The sequence below is a fragment of the Rattus norvegicus genome, chromosome 18 (assembly GCF_021556685.1).
Source record: "Rattus norvegicus strain SHRSP/BbbUtx chromosome 18, alternate assembly SHRSP_T2T, whole genome shotgun sequence".
In the NCBI taxonomy this organism is placed as follows: domain Eukaryota; kingdom Metazoa; phylum Chordata; class Mammalia; order Rodentia; family Muridae; genus Rattus; species Rattus norvegicus.
Genome location: NC_141551.1, coordinates 26,985,380 through 27,013,239, shown reverse-complemented (window position 1 = coordinate 27,013,239; position 27,860 = coordinate 26,985,380). Strand labels below are relative to the sequence as shown.

General features: G+C 48.9%; 2 protein-coding genes across 8 annotated transcripts in view; one reads left to right on the top strand and one right to left on the bottom strand.

Annotated features, from left to right (window-relative positions):
• Sil1 (SIL1 nucleotide exchange factor) overlaps positions 1-629 on the top strand; it is a 231,764-nt gene extending 231,135 nt beyond the window's left edge. For all 4 annotated transcript variants that reach the window (XM_087592460.1, NM_199376.1, XM_087592462.1 and 1 more), the window contains one exon: positions 123-629. In XM_087592460.1, the coding sequence (XP_087448586.1) occupies positions 123-479 (357 nt within the window). In that variant the 3' untranslated portion in view covers positions 480-629. The remainder of the gene's footprint in view (positions 1-122) is intronic.
• An 11,520-nt stretch (positions 630-12,149) lies between these two features.
• The window catches only part of Ctnna1 (catenin alpha 1), a 132,766-nt gene continuing 117,055 nt past the window's right edge, over positions 12,150-27,860 (bottom strand). For all 4 annotated transcript variants that reach the window (XM_087592882.1, XM_087592883.1, XM_087592884.1 and 1 more), the window contains exons 11-18: positions 25,168-25,324; positions 20,637-20,837; positions 19,918-20,069; positions 16,479-16,589; positions 15,645-15,826; positions 15,414-15,519; positions 13,922-14,056; positions 12,150-13,261 (exon numbers count right to left, since the gene is read on the bottom strand). In XM_087592882.1, the coding sequence (XP_087449008.1) occupies positions 12,974-13,261; positions 13,922-14,056; positions 15,414-15,519; positions 15,645-15,826; positions 16,479-16,589; positions 19,918-20,069; positions 20,637-20,837; positions 25,168-25,324 (1,332 nt within the window). In that variant the 3' untranslated portion in view covers positions 12,150-12,973. The remainder of the gene's footprint in view (positions 13,262-13,921; positions 14,057-15,413; positions 15,520-15,644; positions 15,827-16,478; positions 16,590-19,917; positions 20,070-20,636; positions 20,838-25,167; positions 25,325-27,860) is intronic.

The following is a 27,860-nucleotide window of genomic DNA, read 5'->3' as shown; positions in this document are numbered from 1 at the left end:
CCCGTTGGTTGCCTCCCAGGAGGTACCTAGCATCCCCGAGTCATCCAGAGAGCAGCTGAGCATCCGCTAATGCAGCCCAGTGCAGGCTGACGGCTCTTCTCCCCGCCCTACCTGCCCTGCAGATGTTTGCTGAGGAGGAGGCTGAGCTGACCCAGGAGTCCTCCCCAGAGAAGCTGCAGCAGTACCGGCAGGTGCAGCTCCTGCCCGGCCTGCGGGAACAGGGCTGGTGTGAGATCACGGCCCAGCTCCTGGCCCTTCCAGAGCACGACGCTCGGGAGAAGGTGCTGCAGACGCTGGGCGCCCTCCTCGCCACCTGCCGGGACCGCTACCGTCAAGACCTGGAGCTGAGCCGGACACTGGGCAGTCTCCAGGCAGAGTACCAAGCCCTGGCCTCCCTGGAGCTCCAAGAAGGTGAAGATGACGGCTACTTCCGGGAACTGCTGGCCTCCATCGACAGCTTGGTGAAGGAGCTAAGATGAGGCTGCCACGCTGAGACAGGACTGGATGGATGCTGCTAGTGAGAGCTCTGGTGGGCTCTTCAGGGGACAGCAGCCAGGAGGAGGACTTCCCTACTGGGGCATGAGCTTTTTCTGGGCAGAGCTGGCTGGGTCATTAAACAGAGACATGTAGATTGTGCTCTCTCTCTCTCTCTCTCTCTTTCTCTCTCTCTCTCTCTCTCACTCTCATGTCTGGGCACCGTGCCTGGGAGGCCTGGGGGTGGTTCAGTGAGCCGCTGGTGATGGGCCGCAGGTGACATGCTGGCCAAGAAAGGCCTTCTTCTAAGAGTTGACAACCTCTGGCTATTTCACTTTGAAAGCCATTTAACCTCAGACAAAAAAGAACACACAAAAAAGTAAAGAAAGACATAGGACACAGGTAAAGCACTGCGTGGTGTGGGCACTCAGCCCTCCCTTAGTCTCCCTGCCCACCTCAAGCTATGAGGACCTGGGCAAAGGCCACTGGCACCGGCAAGGCCTGTGAATGTCTCCACAAGGAACTGCTTAGTCCACCATGAAGCAAGTGGGCCCATGCTGCTGCAGCCCACACGGGGGACGACGCAGGGTGTCCATACGTGCGGGTATCCATTTGGGAGAGAAGTAATCCTGTTTCAGCTAACGGTGGATGCCCAGACCTGCTCAGATACTAAACAGGGCAGAGGTGCCCCGGCTTGTGCCCTGCCCCCTCCAGTGTCCAGGGTTAGCTAAGGAAGGGCAGACCCAGCCTGGCAAGTCTGGACCCCCACCCCAGAGACAGAGTGCCAGGCTGGGAGCCTGCTGCAAGTTGCCATGGCAACCCAGATCTGGGCTTTCCTGATTTGGATTCTGGTGAGTTTGTTTTTCAGTCTTTCCCAGTGCACCAAAGGCTGGCTCCTGCTGGCTCCTCAGCTCCCCTTCCCAGCCCCCCCCCAGCCCCCCAGCCCCCACCCCCACCCCAGGAAGGCAAGTTGGGAAGGTCACTGTTGAATAGCCTGGGTGTCGGCGCCAGCACCGACACAGTACCGAGAATCGGGCGAAAGCCTACGGGATGAAAGAAACACACACACACACACACACACACACAGGTTATCGTGTCAAGCCAGGAGAGGAAGAGAGAGAGAGAGAGAGAGAGAGAGAGAGAGAGAGAGAGAGAGAGAGAGAGAAAGTGGAAGAGGGGAAGGAAGAGTGAGAGTGAGGAAGAAGAGTGAGAGACTCCTGTAGCTTTATTCACCACTTATATACCCAAGTCTCCAGGTAGAAAATAACTGGGAAGCACAGTGGGAAACCCTGGCTCGTGACTACCTGGCTCCTGACTTCGGTAACAAAAGACCGACTAGGAGACCTGAATTAATTAGGGAGAAATCCGAGAAAACCAGCCTAAATCTCAAGGATAAAGGCTGAGGAAGCAAAAGGCAGAAGTAAATTGACCACCACCCAGGTGTGGTCCAGGTGTGTGGGTTCCACATGCATCAGCGGGCTCAGCAGAGGTCATGCAGTGGAGACACCGGGTGTTTACTACTTGGTCTTTTCTTCCTGTGCTGTAAATACATGGGAGAGCCTCTGTCCAACAATCCCATGACTTTTACTGTGGCCATGCAGTTACAAAGCGGCCAGGCCCAAATCCAATATGACTCACTACACCTGGGTTTGAGAAATCTCAGCTTCATAGACCCAGAGAAACAAAGGGTAAGGGATGGTCCCATTTCTTGCAAATCCTTTCTTGGGTCTTCCTCTCCGCAGCCCTCTGCCCGCATAGCCACGAAGAAGCAATGAGCTGGTCGTAGGCAGCAGCCCATGCTTTGGGAAAGCTGTTTCCATTACGGGGATCAGAATTCAGGCTGCCAACCTGGGGTACCACTGCCCTTTGGCCTAAAAGCCCCACGGCCGTGGTGGTACATTCTTCAGGGGAGTGAGGACTGTTACTTAGAGAGCCTACGTGCTGCCTGAGCTGCCACACAGCAGCCATTCTATGGAAGGTGCGCACATGGTCACCGGAAACAGGGGCAGGAGAAATGGCCCTGCTGCCTTAGCCCCGAGAGGGCGTGGTCCGGGAGGGCTATGCTGAGTCAAGAGACACTTGAGCGATGTGGATTTTAGAAAGGAACAAGGTGAGGGCTGGAACAGGGCTGGCCTTCGGAATGGGGAGCTGCCAAGGAGGCCTAGCCAGGTCTCTGCAGTACTCACTGAGCCCTGGAGAACCCTGCAAGCCCTGGGGGTGGACATGGAAAGGGTGGCCATGAGAGGAGTGCCACCGCTAGAGGCTTGTTTAGGTACCCGCTGTCCCTTCTGCCCTCACTGCGATGCCTGGGTATCACACCTGTAGTCCCAGAGCAGATTAGGGTTGTGAGCCCTGGGGGCACGGAAATAGCTTCTGGGACTGTAGTAAGGGGGATGGACCGAGCTAGCTTCTGAGCCACAGGCCAGGTATGGAACTTCTTTACACAACACCCAGTCATCCCCCTTAAGGCATCCTCGAAAGTGAGGTTACTGTGGAACCTGGCATCCTCCAGGTTGTCTCCTGGATTGGAGCTGAGAAGCCATGCTTCTCAGTTGTAGACTCTGGTCCTGTTACCCTGGTCAGTCAGCCCTGGCTGGGGCTTCTGGGTACAGAAAAGCCCTTCTCTGCCTTTCAGTGCTGCCCTGGGTAGGCAGGAAGCATGGCCAGGACTTGAGGCCATTGAGCATGACAAGGTTGCAGCCACCAAATCTGGGTGACACCACCTACCTGTGTCACATGGTGGGACCTATAGAGCTATAAGCGTCCTACAACTGATACAATCCTGCCCTCATGTGAGGACAAAGGACTACAGAGTGGGGTGGTGGCCAAACCTATCCCATCCCTCAGCAGGCTTGGTTTTCATTCACTTTCTTACTCGGTTTTCCCCTCAAATTGTACTGACTGCTCTGAGAAGAGTCAGCCAAGACTCCTGCTCTAGGGGTTTGAAGCAGGTGGTGGTGACTTCGACAGTGACAGAGCTGAGCAGATCAGGGAGCGTCCCTCAGAGATCGATGGTGTCCAAGCTGAGACTTGAAAAATAACCCAGGCCCAGGTAAGGTTTTGAGGGTTTCGGCAGAAGAGGAGAAACACCTCCTTGAGAAGCCCACACAGAGTTGTGGGAGGGGCCGGGATGCCTAAGGTGCAGCCACGTGGACCACTAAGGACCAGGTGATCCAGGGCCTGTCAACCTCGTCTTGGAGCGTGTCCTCATGTGTCCTCATCGTGACACAGTATGGAGCAGCCTGGCCAACGCCCCTCCCTCATTTGTTCATTTCTCCACACACGCTCTGGCTGAGTGCTGTGTGTGGGTCAGGCCTGGATGAGCAACAGGGAGACGGGTGAGAACAGTAGCAGAGGGGGGCAGAGCCCTCAGAAGTTGAAGGGCCTGACCCATGGGGGATCCATGGGAGCCACAAACATGTTGAGGTAAAACAGCCCCTCTTACAAATTACATGTTAGACTCTGGCTCACCAATAGATTACGAGTCAACAGTCATGTTATAAATTAATAAAACCAAGCAAAACACCCAAAAGAAAATGAAAAGAACAAAATTGGAAACAAACAAACAATAACAACAACTGTTGGGGCTGGAGAAATGGCTCAGTAGTTAAGAACACCAAATACTTTTCCAGAGGACCTGAGTTCAATTCCCAGCAACCACATGGTGGCTCACAGCCATCTGTGATGGGATCTGATGCCCTCTTCTGGTGTGTGTGAAGAGAGTGACTCTGTACTCACATGCATAAATATACATAAAATAAATATTTTTTAAAGAGTTTAAAGGCAGACATGAGACTGAATGATGGCTTTGCCAGGTACGAGTCACAAATAAGCAGCATCACAAAGGGACCACCATCATGGTCCTCGAGCTCTAAAAGATAAGCAGATAAACCACCACCAACTCGGTAAAGTTCACTGTAACGTCCTGGTTGACAGCTCGGGAGGAAACAGCGGGCCAGGTCCTGAAAGCTGGTTCTATTGCTCTGTAAGATTGTCCAGGAGCTCAGGGCTGTAAACGCCACATTCACTGCTTTGCAGATCGTAGGGTGTAAGTGTGAAGACACACTTCTCCTGGGTGTGGCAGGGCCTGTGTCCAGGCCTTTCCTGACTTTGGAGGAAATCTCCTGGCACAGTCACCTCTGGAGCCACAGAAATGGTGCCACTCTGAAAGCTGCTGTCCCTGTCTGCCACTTTGTGGGTGTTTGCTCGTGCACTGGGACTGGGAGAGCTGGTTGGCTCAGCTCACCCAACCGAGAGGGCATTCAACAGCTCTTAGACGTAGAACACTGGTTGGTTTTAATGTCAGTTTGTCACAAATTAGAATCACTAACTAGGGAGGCTCACTGAGGAACAAAATGTTCCCACCCCAAATGTGGGCGGAACCTTCTGGGAGCAGCCCAGTAGAAAGGGGTGGGGCAGGAGTGCTGGCCTTTGGCTTACTCAGCCCTCCCCTCCACTGGTGCGGATTCCTTTGCTGTCAACCAGAACCAATGTGCCGTGCTGTGCCATGACTGACTGAGCGAGGACGAGCGACTCCAGGTTTTTGCCATCAGATCAGGACTATAGAGTTGTTCCCAGGTGTGTGTGTGTGTGTGTGTGTGTGTGTACACGTGCGTGTACACGTGTGTGTACATGCGTGCATACATCAGCCCGCCCATTTGTTCCATTCCTCTGGAGAGCCTAAGTGCACCACCCAGAACGAAAAGTTTTCACAGACTAGAAACGGAAGGAAGGTCCCTGACCTCATAACCCTGCACCTGCCATCCTCCGACATAGCGGGGACAGACAGAAATCATCCCTCTAGGACGGACACCTAGGACAGAGGTGTTACAGCTCTGCAGGTCCTGGGTGGGCCTTAGCAGCAACATAGAGTAGGAAGCAGACAGGTGACAGATGGTCAGTGTGTGACACCCATAGGCCTACAGAAGGTCTCTTGGAGCTGTTACCTTTGTAAAGGACAGGGTGCAAAAATCTGTGCACCGAATCAACATGTCGGCATATAGTCGCATAAGTAATTAGATATTAGAACCTGAAAGTGGGGCTTCACTGCAGGAATAGAGGACCATGTGTGGTTTATGCTGGCAAAGGTGCAGAGGCTGCGTTGGCAACTATAAAATGCCAAGATCTCAGTAAACGGGAGGCATTCCGGGCTCCTGGGCTGGACAGCGGTGCGTCCACCTCAGCACAGGTAATCTTAGGTGCAGATTATTACGAGTGTTGCCTGAAAATTTAAGTGGAAACACAAAGGCATTACAATACTGAAATAATTTTGGAGAAAAAGGGCTCACAGTGGCTAATAAGACTTCAAGCCCATAGGAATCGGGACCAGTGCCTTGATCAAAGAGCAACGCGTGTGCGAGGAGACTTTAATCCCAACACTTGAAGGCTGAGGCGGGCAGATCTCCGCGTTTGAGGCTAGCCTGGTCTACACAGTCAGTTCCAGGACAGCCAGGGGGTTATGTGGAGAGATTTTGTCTGTAGGCAGACAGACATATAATAGGTAGATAGGCAGACAGACAGATACAGATCAATGAATCAGAGACCCCCCCCCCCAAATAACTCCCCCTATGGTCAGGGCTGACCTTCGGGATTCTAGAGTAGACCTGAAACACAGACCCTGCCTAACTCTAAAACTGCCTGTTTTTCTTTCCTATCTAGTGCTTCGCTATATAGACCAGGCTGGCCTTGAACTCGCAGATGTGCCTGTCTCTGTCTTAGCTGTGCACGTGTGCTCTGTACCTATAACTTACAACTTTGAGACAGAATAACAGAATGAGAACAGCTCCTATTTACCCCCATATTTCCTGGGAAGAGGATTCATTCCTATTGCAGATCACAACAGGTTCAGCAAGTGGTTTTCCCTTTCCCTCCGTTGAGAGTGGCCTTTTGTGAGAGGGCATGGCAGGGTTTCTGCAGGTCTGTCAGAGCCTCTCTACCACCTACCCTTGCACTTTGGCGCCACTATTAAGTAAAAAAATCAGTGTTCCTTGAAGGTCAATGCTGCATTCCCTTGACTGGGTACCTCTGATAGCCAAGGTGACTTAGTAAGTCACTCCTGGGTAGGTGGCAGACGCAATGGAGATCACTGGATGAAGGCCGATGCTCGTAGCAGATTAGAGCTAAGCAGTGAGGCTCTCTCACTCCAGACAGGCAGGCAACGTGAAGAGTATGAAATGTTAATTTCTATCATTCCCATTTAATATGGGAGCACAATTGACCAAGGGTAACCAAAGCAGAGAAGAAGCAAAGTTAACCACTAACCACTAACCACGAAGGTGATTTTGCTGAGACCGGCTCTCTCTTAAAATAACCTGGCTGTTGTTGAATTTAGAGATCCGCCTGCCTCTACCTCCCTAGTGCTGGGATTAAAGGTGTGGGCCACCAAAGCCGGCTGATTTTTGACAAAGTGCAAATGTGAGGAAAGACTGTCTTCTCACTAAATGGTGCCATAGCAATTCAACCTCTGTGGACCCCGGTACCTCACGACTACTACACAATTGAGTTTAAGAGCAATCGCGGACCTAAATCTGAATCTTCTACAAGAAATCAGGAGGCAAACCTTTGTGGTCTAGATGACTCTAGGCAAAGAGTTCTTAGATATAACACTGACCTACCATCCAGAAATTTTAAAACTTCACAAATTGGACTAAAAACCTGCTAAGAAATTAAGAAAATAAGAAGCTACAAACAAAATCCTTTGCAAATCACTTATTTGACAAAGGGTTTGAATTCATGTTTAAGGAATTCTCAAAGTCCATCTGTACAGTCAACCCAATGAGAATGGGAACGGCACGTCACCAAAGCCACGCGGATGGCTGCGGGGCACGAGGACAAGCTCAGCACAGCAGTGTTAGAGAAATGCATGGAAAACCACAGTAAGACACCACTGCACGCAAACCTATACCCAAACACAGCCCGAGGATGCCATGTGCCAGAGACAAAACAGCCGGATGCTCACTGCCACTGGAGAGATACAAAATGGCAAGGGTGGTCTCCTAGGCTGGCACATTACTGATCACAGAGCACAACCTTCTTCCTAGGTGTTTGCTTGAGATAAGCAGACGTCTGTGTACACAAAAGTCTGTATTCAAAGGCTTCTATAAAAATGTGAGTTTTAGGGGTTGGGGATTTAGCTCAGCGGTAGAGCGCTTGCCTAGCAAGCACAAGGCCCTGGGTTCGGTCCCCAGCTCCAAAAAAAAAAAAAAAAAAAAAAAAAAAAAATGTGAGTTTTAAAAACAAAACTAAAGGGCTGGACAGACAGCTGAGTGGTTAAGAGCACTGACTGCTCTTGCAGAGGTCTTGAGTTCAATTCCCAGCAACCACATGGTGGCTCACAACCATCTGTAATGAGATCCAATGGCCTCTTCTGGTGTGTCTGAAGACAGCTACAGTGTGCTCAGATATAATAAATAAAATCTTAAAAAAAAAATGCCTCCCTTAAAACAAACCAAAACAGGGGCTGGGGATTTAGCTCAGTGGCAGAGCGCTTACCTAGGAAGCACAAGGCCCTGGGTTCGGTCCCCAGCTCTGAAAAAAAGAACCAAAAAAAAAAAAAAAAAAACAAACCAAAACAAAACTAGAACAGCTCCAGTGTCCCGCACAGGAGGAATGAGGGACTGTGCACCCTCTGATGGAATACTACTCACTACTGAAAACAGCAAGGATTCCCACAAGGGCACAGGCTTCTCCAAGGCTCGGCTCCCCGAGACGCACGGTGCAGATGCCACTGATGCAAAGGCCAACAGTCAAGGAATTCCACCTGTAGAGTCAACACTAGAGGGAAACGGTGTGTTTGAACTATTGCGATCCAAGGGAGTGTATGACTTTCCCATGTTAGCAAAGAGTGTGTCTTATTACATGTAAATTCCAACCTAACTTATATTTTAGTTCTATTTTAAAATTTTATTATGTATGTGAACCTTTTGCCTGCATGTACGCCTGTGATTAACGTTTATGCCAGTGCCTGCTGAGGTCAAAAATGGGTGTTGGATCCCTGAAACCAGAGTTACATGTTTGTGAGCCACCATGTGGGTACTGAGAACTGGACCCATACAGTGATCATCACCACTGAGCCATTTCTCTGGCCCCACCCCAACCTAAAAAAAAGAGAAGAAAAAGGGAGAGCCTCAGCCCACTACTGGGTTTCCCCACGCTGTGCTCTGAATCTGTGCACACCCATTGTCTCCGGGTGACAGACAACATTGAGATCCTATTCCATCGATCCCAGCTTGTTCAGGACAGCAGTCCACGAGGGGCAGTCGTCTGGCGTGATGGCAGACTCTATTCAGAGGATTGGAACACCCTATAGATGGAAGCTGGACTTCTCAGAGAGTGAAGTCATCAGACATGCCTCGTTCAAAGTTTAAGGTCAGCCTGGTTTACACAGTGCCAGGCCATCCTGGGCTACGCAGAGTGAGAGCATTTCTAAAGTAGGCCAGAAAGTGCTAATGCCATTAAAAGTCTGTGTGAGCATTGCAGTGACAGTCGGGACCATAGGACCTGGAGGAACCACTCTATAGTATTTGACATTGTCCAACCCAGCAACACCGACCAACAGGTATGGCGCTAGCATTTATTTCCCGAAGGTGAGCAGAGATGTCAGAAAACATTCATGTCATCTGTTGGTGGCTGTGGGACAAGAGTGCAGCGGAAACTGGTGGAGGCTCCTGTGAGAGTCGCCTCAGTGGCATTGACAGAGCAAGCTCTAACTGATGCAGAGCGGAGAGGTGTGGCCTGCCTGCTCCCACCCTGGAAAGCCTGTTGCTAAACATTTCAGCAAGAATTGTCTGGGTGTCACAGGCCTGGAGGCTGCCATGTTGGAATGGGTAGGAAGGGCAGAACCAGAGGGGGGCCCTGGACTATGGCAACACCACAGGTATCAAGAATAAGCCGAGGAAGGAAGCAGGAATCTGAAGGATATGAAACCACAAGTCTAGAGAAGGCAATCTGTACAACCAAAGCTCGTGGGATGCCGAGCCTGGGGGATGCTGGAGGAACCAGACCTTGATGTTGGTGTGCTACGGGCTGGATGAGGCCTCTGGTGTGGTCATCATAGCAGCGCTTTCCTCCCCGGAGAGGAGGCCCTGGCCCATGTGGAAGGTTCATTTTTGGGCCTGGAAGTTCTGTGCTCAAGGGGTTAAGTTGGGGACCGGGCATCAAAACAAAGGAGAGTGATTAGTAAGGCCAGAGCTGACTGTGGAATGCAGACCCCATCAATAGAGGGAGGCCATAACAAAAAATTAGCATGACAGGCTAGGGAGGTAACATGGGACTTCTGTCCTTTGCTCACCAGGTTGAAAGGAGCAGCTCAGGACTCAGTGGGTGATGGGGGTAGATCCTGAGAGACGTCAAGGGACAGGCACCGGCACCTCCTTGGGAATCTTCACAACGTCGCCCTCCCACACTGAGTCTCCTCTCACATGCTCTGTGTGGAATCACAAGATCTGTAGGACACACGAGGTTTCAAGATTTTGGTCTGGGCTTCCTCTGTTGCTAAAACCTTTTTACTAAAACCTCCAATATTTCCACAGAGGACACAGCCAAGACCATAGAACACAAAGGGACAGGAATGGGAGAGATGGGCTCCCGGACAGCAGTGTGGACGCAGCTGGAATGGCCCTGGTCTCAGACACAGGCTGATGAAGGCCTCGGTGGTGAGCTCTTGGCGTCTGCTGTGGCAACGTCAGAGCTGGGAAGCGGACTGAGTCTTAGGGACTGGGGACTGACCTACTGGGGTGTGGCCAGGCGTGCAGAGCCTGAACTGGAGAACATTTACTGATGAGCTAATGGCAGCACGGTTAGACACAAGGGCTCTTTCTCCCTCAGTCCCAGGCACTCGGTGAACTGCTGGTCAGTGCAGACCTGGCCAAGTCCAAGAGCTGGACACACACAACCAGTCTTGAAAAGGGCACAGAAAAGGCACCAGACACTCATCACAAAGGCAAATTTCTTACAGGGTCGATCCAGTTTCCTGAAGAGTTTATGTTTTGCTGAAAAGCACAAGGGCCTGAAGGTGCAGGCAACGTGATGAGAAGACCTTAGCAGCCCTTGGGAACTGAATGTGGTTAAGCCTCGGAAGCAATTTTGTTGCTACACGGCCAAAGGTCACGGTGCTGCCAACCCAGGCTCAGGCTCCAGTGCTGGTATGAAGGCACCATGTTCATTGCCAAGGTGAAGATGGGTGAACTAGTGAGACTCCCACATATCTGCAGAGGGTTGGCGGCCCCTGCTAGCTTTACAAATAAACTTGAGGTGATATCTGTTAAAAACTACAAAAAATGCAGGGAAGTCTGGGGGTGTCAGTGATGGGCCATTCAAACAAGAGGTGTGTGAAGTATGACGTGAGGAACCCCACCCAGGGACTGCCAGCACAGGCAAAACCAGGAAGCACTTGGGAGGCTGAAGGGGTGCTAACGATGTGTGCAGATTGTTGGAGAACAGGGAGGCTGGTGGGAACAAGACGCAGCCATTACTGAGGACTTGGGCTTTTGTGATGTGAAGTCGCTTGCAGATTTGGGCTCTCTTGGGCAGGGCTGACCTGATGCTGAGGGAGGGAGGGCAGGACGTGCTAATGGGCAGCCACCTCTGCAATGCATGCGCAGTACAGCAGGGATGGTGGGCAAAGGCTTTCCAGAGAGCACTAGACCACTCCAGGCGGGGAAGGCAGCTGTCATGTTGTGGGTTTTTCTACGGAGGCACTTCTGTGACAAGAAATTAAGCCTGGCCATAACACCTGAGCGCGCTCTGGCAGCACGGCAGCAGCCCAAGCCTCACTTCCTTCAGCGGTAACACCATGATCTGCAGGCACCGGCCAAGCTCGGGGGAACACTGGCTAGGAAGTAACAGATGAGGTGGTTTGAGCCATGGGGCAGTGTGCAGAAGTGGTCACAAGTTGTAGACCTTGCATGCATTTTAAAGTAGCCTCATTGTGTTATTTGGCCAGAAAAATGTGACTGGTAATACAAGCAAAGGTGGAAACGCCGAAGGGCCTTAGGCATGGAGAGCAGAGGCAGCGGGTGCGCCCTGGCCAGAGGGAACATCTCAGAATATCAGACTTAAAAGCAGAGTGCCAATAACAAGCCAGTATCAGGCACTGAAAGCCAGGCACCTTGGGTAAGATCAGAAGATCAGAAGAGCGGAGGGAGGGGCAGGCAGGCAGGCAGGCAGATGAGGGAAGGCACAGAGGAGAAGGTGTGTAAGGAAGTGGGTTCCATGGACCTTGCCTACGCAGGTCTGATAAGGTAGGGCCAGTGTGACTGGGGAAGGCAGTCAACTTGACAAGGGGCAAGATAAGCACTGACTGCAATGGCAGAACAAGTTAGTAAGGTGACAAGGTCCACGGCCATCTCTTTAGGGATCTCTAAGAGGGAATCTGTAGGAGGAAGGGATAGGAGACAAGGCTAGGGAATGGAGTCAGCCATTTTCATGTCATGGTTGATGCTGCTGGCATAGAAGGGCCCCCACGGCTTTGACTTGAACCCTGAAGAATGGCTGTGACACTCCTCAGGCTGGGGTACTGAACAGGACTTACCCTGCCTGGGAGGCAAGAACCTGAGAGGTCCTCCCTAGAGATCCAGTCACTGTCTCTCCCTCCTCCCTAGGCATCCTGGGCAGAGGGGCAATTAGCCCAAGTCTGACTCTTCTTGAAGGCAAAGAATGACTTCTGCTTCTTAGACTTGGTTCATAATAGACTTTATTGGGAAAATTAGTGTAAAAAACAGATTCATAAAATTTAAATAAGACAGTAAAATCTTATCTTGTAGCTATGGTAATTGCTATAGTAATCACAAGTAAGGTGGAGTCTAAATTATTGCCTAAGCGAACACTGCTGTCAAGGCTCCTTAGCCAGCCCAAAGCAGGAAACACTGCGATTATTACGAGAGCCCGACGATGAATTTGCATTTCCAGCTGGAATAACAGGGGAAGCATGTTCTGATTACAGCATCACAACGTTCTAGCCCGAGAAAAGCAACTCTATTAGTGTCCTACAGCAGAGCACATTAGTAACTTAGCCGTGAATCATAATTCCCATTCTGCTTCATAAAGAAACCAATCAATTTCCAGGGTAATCCATTGTTTTATTCCTCAGGTTTCTGGACCTTCTTTCTCACACAGTTTAAGGTGCCCCATGGTTTACCCTGGGTCACCCTTGGCCATTTGATTCCATACTGCCCCACAGTAGGGCTAAAGGCAACCTCTCCCTTGGGTGCTCACCCCGGCCTGTTCAGAAATGGACCAAGAAGTTAATGTGGCACTCTCTGATTACAGAATTTTTATTTCAATTAAGCTTATAAAAATATAGCTAGAAATATATTTTGAATTCTAAAAGCTTTTTTTCTAACCAGCTTTAACACAAACATGTCCTTGCAAAATTCACCACCTGGCTGAGTTTGAAATCTGCTCCCTCCCTGTGGAATACAACAGAGCTCTCTACTTAGCAAACACATCTGAGTGGAGAAGTATGTGACCGACTTTTCGGGACCCCCATGGGCTACGGAGCTCAGATGCTGTCCATGGCCTTGAACTCGCTGAGGGCCTGCACAGGGTTCACGTGCTTCTTCTGGGAGGCCCGCTTGATCTTGGTCTGTGTCTCATCCTGCTTCTCTCTCTTCACCAAGGGCTTCTTCTCGGGGGCTTTCATTTTCCATGACACAGCAGGAAGGTTGAGGGACGCCATCCCCTGTGACTTCTGGTATTTGGTGGAAGCCACGTAGGACGCCTTCACTGTCTGCACTACAGCGTTCATCAAGTTCTTGGCTGCCTGGATCAGGGACATGGCGCTGTCCACCTACAAAGGACAGATGAGTCACCGGTGAAGAGCCTGACTAGAACCCTGCATGCATGTGGCCTGGCCACACCAACCAGGGCCTCGTCACCTTAAGGGGCTCCTACTGCTCTATCAAGGGCAGCTCTTACCCATGTAGCTTGCAAATACTTGCCTTTGAAAAGAAAAGGTGACAACACACAAAGTCGCCTCATCCCCCATCCCTTACAGTGCCGAGTGTGCAAGGCTGTGTAGCACGGGCACCGTGAACAGTGGCAGGGACTGTGACCTGATGGATTGCTCCAACTTAGCTCTTTGTGGGTAGAAACGGAGAAAGCAGTGGGCGCGGTTCTATTTGGTAATTTCTTAGTTGGGTTAATTACTCTTTTGGGGTGGTGGTGGTATAAAAACACCCTTTTCCAAAGAACAGCTGGCAAAAGAGACGAGGCCTGGCAATAGTTCCAGCTGTCACCGGGCCACACCAACCATGCCATGCTAAAGAGATGGTGTGAGGCCGGTGGGCTCCAGGACCCAAGAGGAACTAAGAAGGACCTTGTAGCTAATGCTGCTTCTCCTTCCCCGTCTGGAGTAGGTGGGCGATGCACAGGGACAAATGTCTACTTCTGCTACAGACACGGGCCAGCAAACCCCTCCTGGCCAGTGTGTCTCATCGCTGACACTTACCCCAGAGACGACAAGCTCTCCACCGAGGTTCTGTACTTCAGCCTTGACCTTGCTGCAGATGTTGAGCTGGTGGCAGTAGAGCGCGATGCGCTGAAGGTAGGCCAGCAGGTCCTGCTTGCAGGCGGAGTCTGGGCACTGACGGAAAAGGAAAAGACGCTCAGCACTGAGTACTCCCAGCCCCACCCAGACAACTCCTGTCCCCGGGGTTATTTCTCAAAGGCTCCCCGTGGGTGTTAGCTTCCTCCCTCCCTAAAGGAGCAAGGGGCAGAGAAGGGGGAGTGTCCATTCTCTAGGGTGCCATACCCCAGGACAGTCCCTCCCAGAGCCCACCTCCTGCATGGGGTAGGCAGTGAACACTTTCTGAGCCTTCCACTCAGTAACTCAGGGTCTGCCAGCAACTACTGTGCTAATGCCTAGGTTTCCACCCCAGGGGAGAAGCTCCTGGCCCCTATAACGTGAGGTAAGCATCAGCAAGCAAGGGCCTGGTCTTACAGAGGAGACAATGCTGAGCTATGTAGATTAAAGAAGTGATTCATCAGCCGAGGCGCTCGCTGTCCTCTCAGCCAGGGCGCACACAAGATAAACCCTGAACACAGAGCTCTAGGCACAGGTGATTAACAAAAAGGTGACAAGTGCGGCCTCTGCCCAGACTGCTGGGGGCTGGGTGCTTAGGTTTCTTCAGAGAAGGAAGCACAGCCACTCACTCACTCTCCAGTGCTCACAACAGACACTGTTCTTCCAATGGTGGAGGGGAGGGAGAAGCGCAGTGGTGTAAAATGGGGTCTAGATACTCCATGCTGAAGGCTTTGAATTTTTCTAAGATGCCACTGAAGCAGGACAGATTCAAGTGTGATTTGCATTTTATGATGACAGTGTTGATGGCTGTTTGCAGAACAGAGGAAAGAAAGGCCACAGAGGTCTGAGCAGTAAGAGATCAATGGAGCTGCTAATTTCAGACAGAAAGAACAGGTGTTGTCACAACACACTGTCCACAAGGCTTTTTATTGGGTGGTCAAGAATGACTGCCAAGTGTTAGCTTGAGTAATGAGGGACAGATGTCACCCATCCTGCAGCCTGAATGACACAGTAAGCTTGGATAACAAGCCTAGAAAAAGGCCACAGGGAAGTGCTGTGAGGCTTCCTGGAGGTATGAAGTAGCAGTGAGGAGAAAGAGAAGCCTGTCCCCAGCTAGACGCTGTAACAGCGCTCACAGCAAGAGGCTGGGTGAGGGTGAGGAGAAGGGAGGCAGCAGAATCTGCTTCTGCTCCAAACTGAAAACCAGCCAACACGGCAGAGACTGGAGTGATAGAAAGTTTTAGATAGACACACCCAACCCTGGAAACTCATCAAAGAAATAGGAGTTGAGAAATCCTCAGGAACGTATGCTGGGACTGATGGAGTGGCTTAGAGCAATTTTCCAAGGTGAGCCGTGGCCCATGAGAACGCTCATCAACAGCTTCCTCAGCCATGGGCCGTGCAGAGCGGCACTCACGTGGTCTGCGATGGTCCGGCCAAGCTTATCCATCCTGGATCCTGCCTCAGCAATTTTCTTGGCAGCACTGATCACATCCGATGTGTTTTTGAGTGGCCCTTTGCCTCTGAAAAGAGAACAGGGTGCCTGTCTATGAATCCCATCTTGGTTGGAGGTTAAGTGGAGAAAAGATGTCTATGCCCCAGGGAAGTCCTCAGCCTCTCTCTCTGTGGGCTGCAGGGCTGCGCTCACCGGGTGAAGTCGGTCATCTCCATCATGATCATGCACATCTGCTTGGCCAGCACAATGATGTCATTGCCGCTGTCGTCCCACTTGGACACCTCAGCGTCCAGCTTGCTCTTCTCCTCCTGGAAGCTGGCCACCTGCTCTGCGATCTTTGCCTTCTGCTCCTGAGGAAGCTGAGCCATGATCGCCTACAACCACAAGCAAACCACTCAGGAAGTTCTCACAGTGCATTAGCCAAGACGGCTAACAGCAATCTACAACATAGGTAGGATAATACTTTAATGGTTTCATTTTGCCCAAAGGGCAATTTTCTCATTTTTGTAGGAATTCACTGCAGCCTAAATTCCTGACCCACTTTTTAAAATCATGTCTGAATGTGGAGGGAACAGTATGGGAGGCTAACCTGTGGGCTCCACCACCACATCTGTGAGGGTCTGACTCCTTTATAAGTTTCAAGTTTGGTGTTGTCTATAGCAACAGGAGAGGAGAGAAAGGGATGAGTGGGTGGAACCCTTCCTGTTGGGACCTTCAACAGACATTTCCAACTTTGGAAGGTCCATCAGAGGTAGATCTGCAGTCTTTCCTGATTCAGTGCAGCCCAGTGTACAGGGAGGACCCTGGGTTGCCGCCCTGCTCCTGGCTGAGGGTATTTTCTAGGAAGCCACAATTGACCAGCAGGTCATTACCTAGGATTTTAGTCGTACTCCACAGGGAAAAAAAATCATCAGAAAAATGGCGTTCTGAATATAGTTAGTTAAATATCCTAGAAAAGGGCCAGGTCTCAGAGCCAGAGAGCCTCTCCGGAACAAGTCAGCAGAGGACCACAGCCTGTGTCCTTACCCGGGCGCTCTGTCCAGCTATCAGCTGGTCATCTTCTGTCTGGACACTGGTCCTGCTTCTGACATCAAAGTCTTCAGTCTCGAAGTCAGAGTCGTCCAACTCCTCGGGGGTCTGCAGCCAAAGGAAAGACCCGAGTAATCAGCCATGCTTCCGGCTGAGTGCAAGCCCTTGCCCAGCAGCACCGAGGCCCAGGGTGCAGACACTGGTTACCAGAGAGTAGTGTCTCCTCACCCCCCCTTAGTCCTCACATAGGACTTAGGAGTCAGGCTGACCTCTGAATCAGGGCTTGTTGTAACAGAGATTTCACTTTTAATACAATTTCCCAAGGAATCTACATCTGCACATGAAGGTAAAAACCATCCTTGCTCAAAGTTTTTAAAGAAGAGATGTTTTTACACAACATAAAGCAATTTCATAAATGCTTACTTTATGACAAGAACATAAATTAATGCTGGGCTTTCTCTTTGGGTGCCAAGGCTATTTTGAGGAATAAAAAAAGCAATGTGTTATTCCTAAAGTCTAATTTTATTTTTGTCAAAGGACAAGAGAACATAGCAGTGCATACCAAAGGGACTGACTGCTGGTGTAGTCCTCTACAGTAGTTCTTAGGTAAAAATCATACTTTGCACATATGAGCAGCCTCTCCTGACTTGAAACAGTTATTAGGAAGAGCCAGCAGGCAGAACAGCTGGGGTTGGTGTCAGCCCAGATGGCCAGCCTGTGACAGGAGGGCAGCGAGCCCTCATCTCTGGTAGGCCCTAAGCCAAGCCATATCCATGGGGTCTAGAGAAGTGAGCACAGTACTGGGCAGGGATCACAAGGCACTACAGAGCCGCAAAGATCCTGTCAGTGTGTGACTCTCGAGTCCTGCCCAGCACCTCTGAGCTCTGGCCACAGACTGGTGTAGGTTGGTGGGCTAAGTCTAAGGAGCTTCCCAGAACAGCAGCCGACGTTGCTTCCTTGCCTGCTCAAGGCCTAACTGGGTCCTAAGAATTGTTCTTGCCAAGAAAAGGAGCTCTTTTCTTTCCTCCACTCTCCACTCACCTATCCTAACAGCGAACAGGAATAATGGGCACAAACTGAGTAAACTATGTGGCTGACTACGAGTGACCGGCACGATCATGGTGACTAGAAACAGGCAAGGGTCCTGTGAGGCAGTGCAGTGGGAACATGCAGCTGGAAGTGTGGGTAAACTGAGGTAAAAGAACAACTTGGCTCTCGGGCTGGATCCCAGCTCAGGTGACTGAGCCAGGGGGCAAGCAGTGGGAGACAGGACAAGTGATGTGAACAGCAGACTGCTCAATGACTGAAGCTGGGGCTGGTGTGGACGTCCTGGGCTAAGAGACTTCAGGCAGAGGGATGAGACAAGGAAGACAGGTTAGGGGTGCCCGAGAACTGGGGTCAATCCCTGGGACCCACATGGTAGGAGGAGAGGACTGACTTTCACAAGCTGTCTTCTGGTCTCAATACATGTGCACACAAAAAATAATGTAATTTAAAAAGGAAACCAAGCCTGAGGAGCTGAGTACAAAGTGATATGTGGGGCATTGGGACAAAGGACTAGTCATTGGGAGCCAAAGGACTAGTGAAAATCAAACAGGAGAAACTGTGTGCATGCTGAGGACAGAATCCTGGCTTTATCACCGAGGCTCATTTCCAAGAAAACCAAGATGATTGTTGAATAAAAGGCAGCAATGGGGTCAGTGATGGTTGTGTGTACACGCTAATGCTAAACTCCACCACCACCATCCTCAAAGCTTCACTTCTGCCACTTTTCCACCAAGCCCACTTCAGATGCTAAAGGGCGCCCTTCCTGAGAGTCCCCCACCACACACACCTAGAGGCCCCGGAGAGCAGGCCTGTGTTCTTCATTCCAGCACGGAACTAAACAGTAAGCAGCCGCCATTTATGCGTCAGACCTGTGCTGCAAACACTGCCTGTTTGTTTATTTCATCCAATAGAGCCATTAATTTTTTTAAACATTTACTTTCTGTGTGTGGGAGTTCTGCCTTGATACGTGGTTGGTATCCTGGGAGGCTAGAAGAGCTTGGGATGCCCTGGGATGGAGTTACAGATGGTGCTGAGGTACCCTGTGGGTGCTCACTGAGAAGAAAACCATGTATCAGAGGGACAGTCCCCAGACTGCTGCTTCAGAATGGTACTCAGCCTAGATCACCTCCTCCTAGGGAACACTGGACAGCTCTGCCAGCAGTGGCTTAACAAGGCATCCAGTCACAGAAGAGGAACTAAGTGGTCAATGGAGTGTATATAGCCTTGGCACCCATAAACACATACTGCAGCCACCAGCCACCATCGATGTTCTGACAGACTTGGACTCTGAGGACAACATGCAGGCGTCAGTCTTCTTTGGTCTTCTCTAACCACATGGGTCCTGGAGATCAAGTCCAGGCCACAGAGTTTGATCGCAGACACCTTTACCCACTAAAGCATCTTTGGCCACTTGGGTTCTTCGTTAGCACAGACCGGAAAGGAAAGACTGGAGGCTTCACTATCTTCCAGCCACACTCACAACCATTCCGCTTCCCAGTGTGCTCTTGGGGCATTCCCTGCCTCCCCAGGGAATGGTGGTCATACCTAAGTTTTTCAATGCCTCATACAAAGTGGAAGCAATAGGCCTTCAACTTGTTCGCAACTGGCACTGTGGTTAGTTTCTGCTGGCAAGGCAGACAGGGTTAAAACTGACATTTTGTGAGATGCAGGCCCAGGACTTGTTTGATGGAGGGGCCTGCAGATTCAGAACGCCCCTCGTTCACAGGGAGGTCTGAGGACTTTCTGTTGCTCTCTCTCAGACGGGAACATCAGACCTAGTGGTCGTCCTTCCACTTGCCCCTGAGCCGTGGGACACCATGGGGGGCTGGCACATGTCAGACTCTGTTCTGAACAGAGCCTAACCTCCTGCCTGAGTTTTCCTTCAAGGAGAGGAGTGTTCCTTTTTGGCAAAAGTACAGTAACTTAACCTTGAAGAAATGCTCTCTGAAATTTAAAATATCTTCTGTAGTTTTCCCTGCAACTCAAACTATTCTATGTTTATCCAAATAAATTCCCAAATTAATTTATCAAGCCCAACTCATGTTAGATTTCTTTTTCTGGTCCACGTTTGGGTTTTATCTCATTCTAATAGCTCTTAGATCCTTGGGTTTAATATACTGCCACTGGATCTCCTGAGTTCCAGATGGCACATTGCTCAAGCTGGCAGAAGCTGTTAAAATGTCTGGAAGGGCTGGCGAGGTGTCTCAGTGGTTAGAGCACTGACGCTCTTCCAGAGGTCCTGAGTTCAATTCCCAGCAACCACATGGTGGCTCACAACCATCTGTGATGGGACCCGATGCCCTCTTCTGGTGTGCATAGAAACAAGCACTCACATACATTAAAAAAAGAAATCTTAAAAAAGTAAAATGTCTAGAACATGGCCCCTCACCCTTATCATCAGCACGGCCTTGCGGATGTCCCGGATGCCGTCGTATACCAGACGGGAGGCGTCGATGAACTCATTCTCATCCATAGGCTGGGCGGGGTCTGAGCTGAGGGCTTCCACAGCTGCTTCCACTTGCTCAGTGAAACGCGGCATGACTACAGAGACAAGGACAGGTCACACTATGCAGATGGTCCTCCACCAACCTTTTCCTGAGTCCTTGGACAGACAGTCACGGTCATGACAAAGAGCCTCTGTTCCTACAAGGACTCAAGCCTCTCCTCACGAGATTCTGTGAACTAGGACTGGGTGGTTGAAAACTTGAAATGATGCTAATGCTGAGACCTTAAGAGTGAGAACTACAGCAGGCTGGCCAAGGGCTTCCTGCCATGTAAGAAGTTCTGGGTTCAATCCCTGACACTGCAGGAGGGACCCACCCTGATTTTGTATGCACTCACTAGCAGAGACAACTCAGAAGTTTATCTCAGATTCATAAAGCTATGTGCTCATGAGCTGCCTAACAGACAACTGCTCACTAGTACACTGAGCTACTCAGTGTCTGTAAAAGGTGTGTGTGTGTGTGTGTGTGTGTGTGTGTGTGTGTGTGTGTGTGTGTGCGCGCGCGCGTGCGCGCAATCCCCAGTATTTGGAATGAGAAGACAGCCTGTCAGAGCCAGCCATGGTGGGGACAAGGGAAACCCTAGGAGGGGGGACAGTCCTCAGACCTGTGTTGGAGAGGAGTTTGGTGGCTTCTAGAACCTTTTCTGTGTAAACTCCTGGCTCGTAGTTGTCCATCTCTGAGGTGACGACATGAATGACTCGGGCTGCCCGGCCTCGAATGGCCCCAGCAGTGCGATCCAGCCCATCCACGTCTTTCTCTTGGAGAGCGATAACACACTTGTTCACATCTTCCAAAATGTGGTTCTCTGAGGACAAAAAGATGAAAGATCATGATGTTCCAGTTCCTGAGGAAGAACTTGGTGCCAGCCACACGAGTCAGGTTTATATGAAGGAGTGGCACACATTTGCACACAGCACTCAGGAAGGTGGGGCCTGAATCTAGAGTATGACCCAACTCCTGCAAGTGTCCCCTGTCCTCCAAATACCCCATATGCCAAATAAATAACGCAATAGGAACAACAAGCACACTGCCTTCAAGGACTCCGCCTTCATCGGCTGTCACTGAATCCAGCCAAACTGACCAGAAGCTCCTACTAGGCACACAGCTGGATTTGAAAACCCCAAACCATTTCCTTTCAAAGCCTGACACGGTTTTCAGAAACCCCAGAGCAAGTACTCCCACTCTCATCTATAATAGTGAAAGGGAAACAAGCCAGAGGGCCAAGGAAACTGTGCTAAGAGGAACAAGCTGCAAGCTGCACACAGACCACCATGACAGGAGGGCAGACTCAGATGGGGTGAGAGGCAAATATACAGCAAACATGAAGGGCTGCAGAGGGTGGCAACATTAACTTCCCCTTTGATGCAACACATGGCCGCTCTCAGGAGTTATGTCAGTTAAAGACATGGTATCCTGCCAACAACAGAACGTGACATAGTAGGTGCAGAAAGTTCTATTTCTTATAGAAGAGCTAGAACAAACAGCAAATGCAATCTCTTTTAAGACGTACACTGGGACCAGGTGTAGTGACACACGCCTTTAATTGCAGCACTCAGGAGGCAGAGGTAGGCAGGTCTCTGTGAGTTCAAGGCCAGCCTGGTCTACAGAGTTCCAGGATGGCAGCCAGGAGTATACCAAAAGGGAGGGAAGGAGGGAGGAGAGAAGGAGGGAAGGAAGGGAGGGAGAGACAAATGGAGGGAGGGAAGGAAGGAGGAGGGAGGAAAGAAAGGAGGGAGGGAGGGAGGGAGGGAGGGAAGAGGACTGCAACATCATCATAGGCATCTTTTAAATCCAAATTCCCTCCATGACAACTAAACAAACATATACTAAGCCTGCAATCATTCAAGGTCTTAATGTTGAAACTAGTTTTTCTGAACCCAAGATTAATGTGGAAGATAAATCTTGTATTGCAAAGGTGGGAAAGTCAAAAGGGAAGAAAAGATTCTGAGTTAAAAAAAACCTACAACCCAGTGTTTTCCATATTATTTAGATCTCATCCCTGTTTTGGTGTGGTTAACACTTTGGAGGGTTAATACATCAGACTCAGTGATGTACTCTATAAAAAACATCATCTAGATACCTATGTTTTCAAAAACAAACCCCAATTTTATTAAATTTGTACACACTTTCCCCCCATCTGTGATCACAACCAGAGAAGGTATGACAAAACAAAGGAAGTACACCTACAGAAGTTGGCCATGACTGTTCATCTCAGGAAACCTGGCATGAGAGATGGACTTCTGGGCAGACCTGTGAGGTGGCGAGTTTCACCCACTGTGGGCAGCACCACTCCCTGGGTACGAGGAGAGGAGCCAGGTGGTGGTGGCTTTTATCCCCGCATTCAGGAGGCAGAAGGTCTACAGTGTGAGTTCTGGGATACTCGGGGTTACACAGAAAAAACAAACCCTGTTTTGGGGGAGGTGGAGTAAGTACGATTACTCACTCTGCTTCCTAAGCATATAAAGTGACTGGCTGCCAGGACTTCTCTGCCATAACAGACTGTACTGTTGACCCGTGGACCCTTTTCTCACATCAGCAAGAAAACAAACACAAAAACACAACAGAAAACCAAACCGCTAACATTCCCTCTAGCCACCACGAAGTCACCTCAAGTGCTGCTTCTTTCCTCCACAGAGAAATTCTTGCCTACAGTTTCGCTTATTTTATTATAAATTTTTTTAAAAAACACAAAAATCCTTTTGTATGAAAATCAGACCGGGCAGGGAATAAACATTTTAATGAGAGTTAATACTGACTGTTAACTTGAAGGGATCTAAACTCACAAGCAGACCAGCCTACGGGCACAGCTGTCAGAAACTACTTAGTTTGGGTTAACCGGGGCGGAAAGACCCATCCTAACTGGGGAGCACCACTCCACAGGCTGGGTCTTAGACTGAACAGAAAGGGGGATGGCAATGCAACCCAGTCAGACCCACTGCTGGGAGGTCTGGGCCCCAGAGGGCTTACTAAGGTTTAGTTAAACTGGTGTCACTGTGGCCCCCAACACTTGTTTACACTCACAGAAGTACTCAACCTCAGAGACCTTTTCTTGCAATAAATACAAAGACACTCTGTTGCCCAAGATGGTGAGAATAAGGCATGGTTCAGTGCTGAGCCCTAAACGGGATGTTCATCCAACCTCTCTAAGGCTTGGAGAACATCATGGAAGAGGGGACTCAAAGAATGCACTAGCCAGCAGATAAAGAGAAGGCCTGTGAAATCTTCTGGTTATGACAGCCACTGCCTGCACTGGGCCTATCAAGAGTGGAGCACGGGTGGGGGAGGGTCCACAGGCTCACTGTTAGCTACTGGTTGGTTCTTGGTTCTCGGGGAAGGGAAGCCACACCCACGTGGTCCTCACCGCTCCTCACTCACATTACTAATCATTGTGTTCTTCAGCAAGCTTATGACAGATCAAAAACACATAAGAGGCAGGCATACAAAATTCTCATGCTCTCTTCAAGACAATAATTCTATGCTTCAACTCACTAAATAGAAACTGGCTCAATAGTTTTGCTAAGTCAGGCCCTCTTAAACTCATTTATTTGCAAAAATGTTGAACCCAGTCACTAGATAAATAAAAGTGGACCTGCCAAAGAATTTAATTTCTCTTTACTGGTCTTATGTTTTATAATAAATAACCTTAAAAAAATCCTGCCTGGATCCCACTAAATGCTGATAGTTAATCCCTTTTGTTGTCTGATTTGAAAAATGTTATATGAGGAACATTTTTATTTTATTATATTTTACTTTACTGTGAGAAAAAAAATGAAAATCCCTTGAGTCTAACTCAACAAACACACTCACTTTAATTTAAAAAGACTAAGAATGTAGTATTTATCCAGAGGGAAGTTTGCATTTAGATTTGCAAATTTGTTGTTTGCTTTAAAATGTGCTGTGAAGGTAGAATGTTCTCCCTAAGCCTATGAAGAAGAATAATCCCAAACTTCACTGGGAAAAACAACAGAAGGCCAAGATTCCCAGAAAGGCCCATTGCTGCAACAATGTGCCCGCAGATGAATTTTCTGTTTTAAAGTAGCAGCATCTGCAATTTGGCAGTCCTGCAGCAACACTGTTTACCCTGCCTTCCTGCAGCTCAACAGCCCGCACCAGTGCTTTCTCAAGTTAGGCCAAAGCTACATCTGGAGGAGTACATGCAAAGCCAGGGAGACATTGGTATGCAGAGCACAGTCCCCTTTATATAGGTCACTGCTGGAGGACGGTGCTGTGCATGTACTTAAGTCTGCTTCTCTTTCAAGCCCCATTGCCACTCACATTCCAGCCTGTGGGTCCCTGGGGTGACAGGTAGTTTTAGCTCGACAAGAACCCAGTCACTAAATCTGCCCACAGCCAGTAGCCTCAGGAAGCCTGGCATTTCCAAGAAGACAACACCGCCAGGGGCAACAGAGTCCATGTTAAATGGAAAATGCATTTAGTGTTACTCAACTCTAAGGAGATAGGATTGAAATTTATTTCTGTGAGCTAAACACTGAATTGCATTTGACAGACATGTTCTATATGAATGCAATTTACTATGTCATTACCAGTTTATGTTTATATAATGAAATCAACTGTTTTTGTGAGGTGAATTACCCAGATTTATTTTTTGCAAGTTCATAATTAAATGGCACTTAAATATTTCCTCTCTGTTTTCTATCTGCACATCATGCAGACATGATCTTTGGGAAAGTAGTCAGTTAAACTATGATCATTTCAGAGACAGACGCTTTCCACGAAGGGAAAGAGAATTCTCTATAATAAACTAGCTGAGCGAGCTGAGGCTTCTCCCCTGAGTTTCACAGGCTTGTACAAGTGACCAGTGACACCAGAACATAGGGCTAACCTAAAGTAGCAGGACACACAGGTCATAGCCAGAGGGCTGTAGTATACAACCCTCTGTGAAAGGTTTGGCCAGCCCAATAACTAGTGCTTCCAAAACAGACACCAGCCCTGCTATGAGGGATAGAGCTCCAGTTAGTTCTAACTCCCCGTACTCGGGACACAAGTGTAGAACTTTGTAAAACTGGAAACCAGCATGTTATTGATAAGAGTTTCCTTTCCTGGATTTAAAAGTGTTTTGTAATTATGACTTGGACAATAATTATACGTGCCACTTTAGGGAAACAGTTCATTACCTGAGACAGCCAAGAAGTCATCAATGGAAGTAATGTCATCAACAGCATCTGTGAGAACACGGACTTGTTTTTCCCACTGCTCTTTAAAAAGATCCATGTTCTCTTGGGCCAGTTTACTCTGTGGCTTTGCCGCTAAAGCCAACGCAGCATTGATAACCTGCGGAGACAGTAAAGTAACGCGCATAACTCACTCTACAGTCATGTAAGCCAATCACATGGGGTGATAGGGGAAGGCACGACACCATGTGCTCTACCACAGTCATACACAGGAAACACTGAAGAGCAGGCCTTAGGCTTTAGCACTAAAGTTGATTTGGAAACAGCAGGCAATTGTAAAATAAGCGAAGGCTCCCTCTACTTTAGCCAATCTGTGAAGGCAATTCTACGATTTTTCCTCTAAGATTGGTTTTATGTGTATGAGTACACTCTAGCTGTCTTTAGACACCAGAAGAGGGCGTTGGATCCCATCACAGATAGTTGTGAGCCATCATGTGGTTGCTGGGTATTGAACTCGGGACCTCGGGAAGAGCAGCCAGTGCTCTTAACCACTAAACCATCTCTTTGGCCCCCATTTCTATAATTTTTGACATTAAATTCCAAGTTTTTAAAACATTCATAGAAATGTACCATCAAAAATTATATAATTAAAATTATATGCTACATATAATTAACTATGCTGCTTCTTTCTTTTAAACATTCAACATCATTAAGTATATATTAAAACATTATTATTCCATTTTATAGGTGTCTTACGTTACTCTCCTACTGTGGCAGTATTTAGGCTTATCTCAGTCATCCGTCACTATTACAGAAGCAGCAACAATGTCTAATAATGCTTAATACCCAGTACCAAATGCCGACTTATCGGGCTTCATTCATCATAGAGATACTGTGTTCCAATTCCAAGGACTCTTTTCCCTTTGTCATTTTAACACAGGTATCTCTGACGTATAAAAATCCCATAGAAAAGTATACAGTCTGCTACATTAATTAAGAGTCTAGCACTGGGGACACAGCCCCCTGGTAGAAAGTTTGCCTAGTATGTGCAGGGCTCTGAATTCCAGCCTCAGCACATACACAGGCATTTTATTGAGATATCATTTATAATTCATAGAATTCATCCATTTGAAGTATAAGACTCAATGACAACTGCTATAATCACAGCAATACTGGATTCAGTCCACCATTCAGCTTCAAATGCTTTAGTAACAGGGAGTAAGTCCTCCCCGTGGTCCTCTTCTCTCTTACTCCATCTTCTATGACTATTAAGTTATTCCCTACCCCAAAAATAACAAGTGGCAAGGGTGCACTGTCCTCCTTCTCACCTCCAGGAGAAAGCACCTAGTCTGTGCGAGCCAGGGACACAGCGTTAGCCACTTCCACTCTTCACGGTAGCCTACACTGAGGGCGTTTTCTTCCATTTATAGTTTCTAAACACGGCTTAGGGAGACAAGAGGTACTTCTCTTTTAACATGGCTGCTGCGAAACAAACTCAGTCCCTTTTTGAGTCTCTTACCTGCTGAGCCATCTCCCCAGCCCTATCACCCACCTCTTCATAAAGCACTTTAACCATCTCTCCTCATTGTTTTCTGCTGTCTCCACGTGCATTTTCATACCATTCATTACTCACTGCAATCAGTGAGTATGTGAAAGGATCTGAAGAGTTCTTTCTCCAAAAGATGTACAGAAATGGATAGTAAGTACATGAAAAAAAATCCTAACCACCGTCAGACATGTCGACGGTGTCTGGAGCTAACTGAAGACAACAAAGAACAGCAACCCACACGGCCCAGTTTATATTTGCCAATACTGAAGATGCCCACCTCTGCATGCATGAAGAATGAATACTCCCAGAAAAGACCTTTTACTCAGGGCACACCCCTAATGCCAAGTGTGGTCTGAGTCCTGTGTCTAAACCTCAGTCCTGAGGTCCATCTTAAGTAAAACTGTGAAGGAGAGAAATAAGGTTTTGTGTGATGGGCTCCATGCTATGACATGGGCCAAGCCACAAGGTTCATGAACTCTAGCATTTTCATTAGCAGTGACTAGACGCTCCGTGTGATTCTTTTTCCCTAGGCTTTAAGATCATTTATATAAATACTCCTGGTAGGTGTGATCAGCGTATGCTACCATCTGCTTCTGCAGATATGTGGAAGCATTGTCGCTTTTCAAGCATTTTAAAATGAAACAGAGAACCAAAGATATTAAAGTGTTGGAAGGATAAAATGGCAAACTTGAGGGGAAGAAAGTCCAATCTGTAGATATCTACTCTAAATTTATTTCATTCAATTTGGTCATCCAATCTACTGTATTTATTATCTCACAGCAATCAGTTGCTGGAAAATTTTATGACAGTATAAAGCTGGCAAGATGTTCATCAGATGGCAGGGCCTTGTAACTGGTCCATCATAGAAAGCTTGAGTGTTCCCACATCAGAGCAAAGGGGTCATGGTGCATTTAAGGCTGCAGACTTTACATAGAAACTCTACCCCGAGACCTGGTCTGAGACCTTAGCTCCTCTGCTTCGTTCCCTTGGCCTATGTCTACTGCCAGTTTGGCAGGACATAGCAGAGAGAGGTTAACCTGACTCTTAGACTGTGCTGTTTTCTCTACCTGGAAAAGTAGGAAAACACGACTTAAGATTGCTTAGAGAGGGCTGGAGAGATGGCTCAGCAGCTAAGAGCACTGACTGC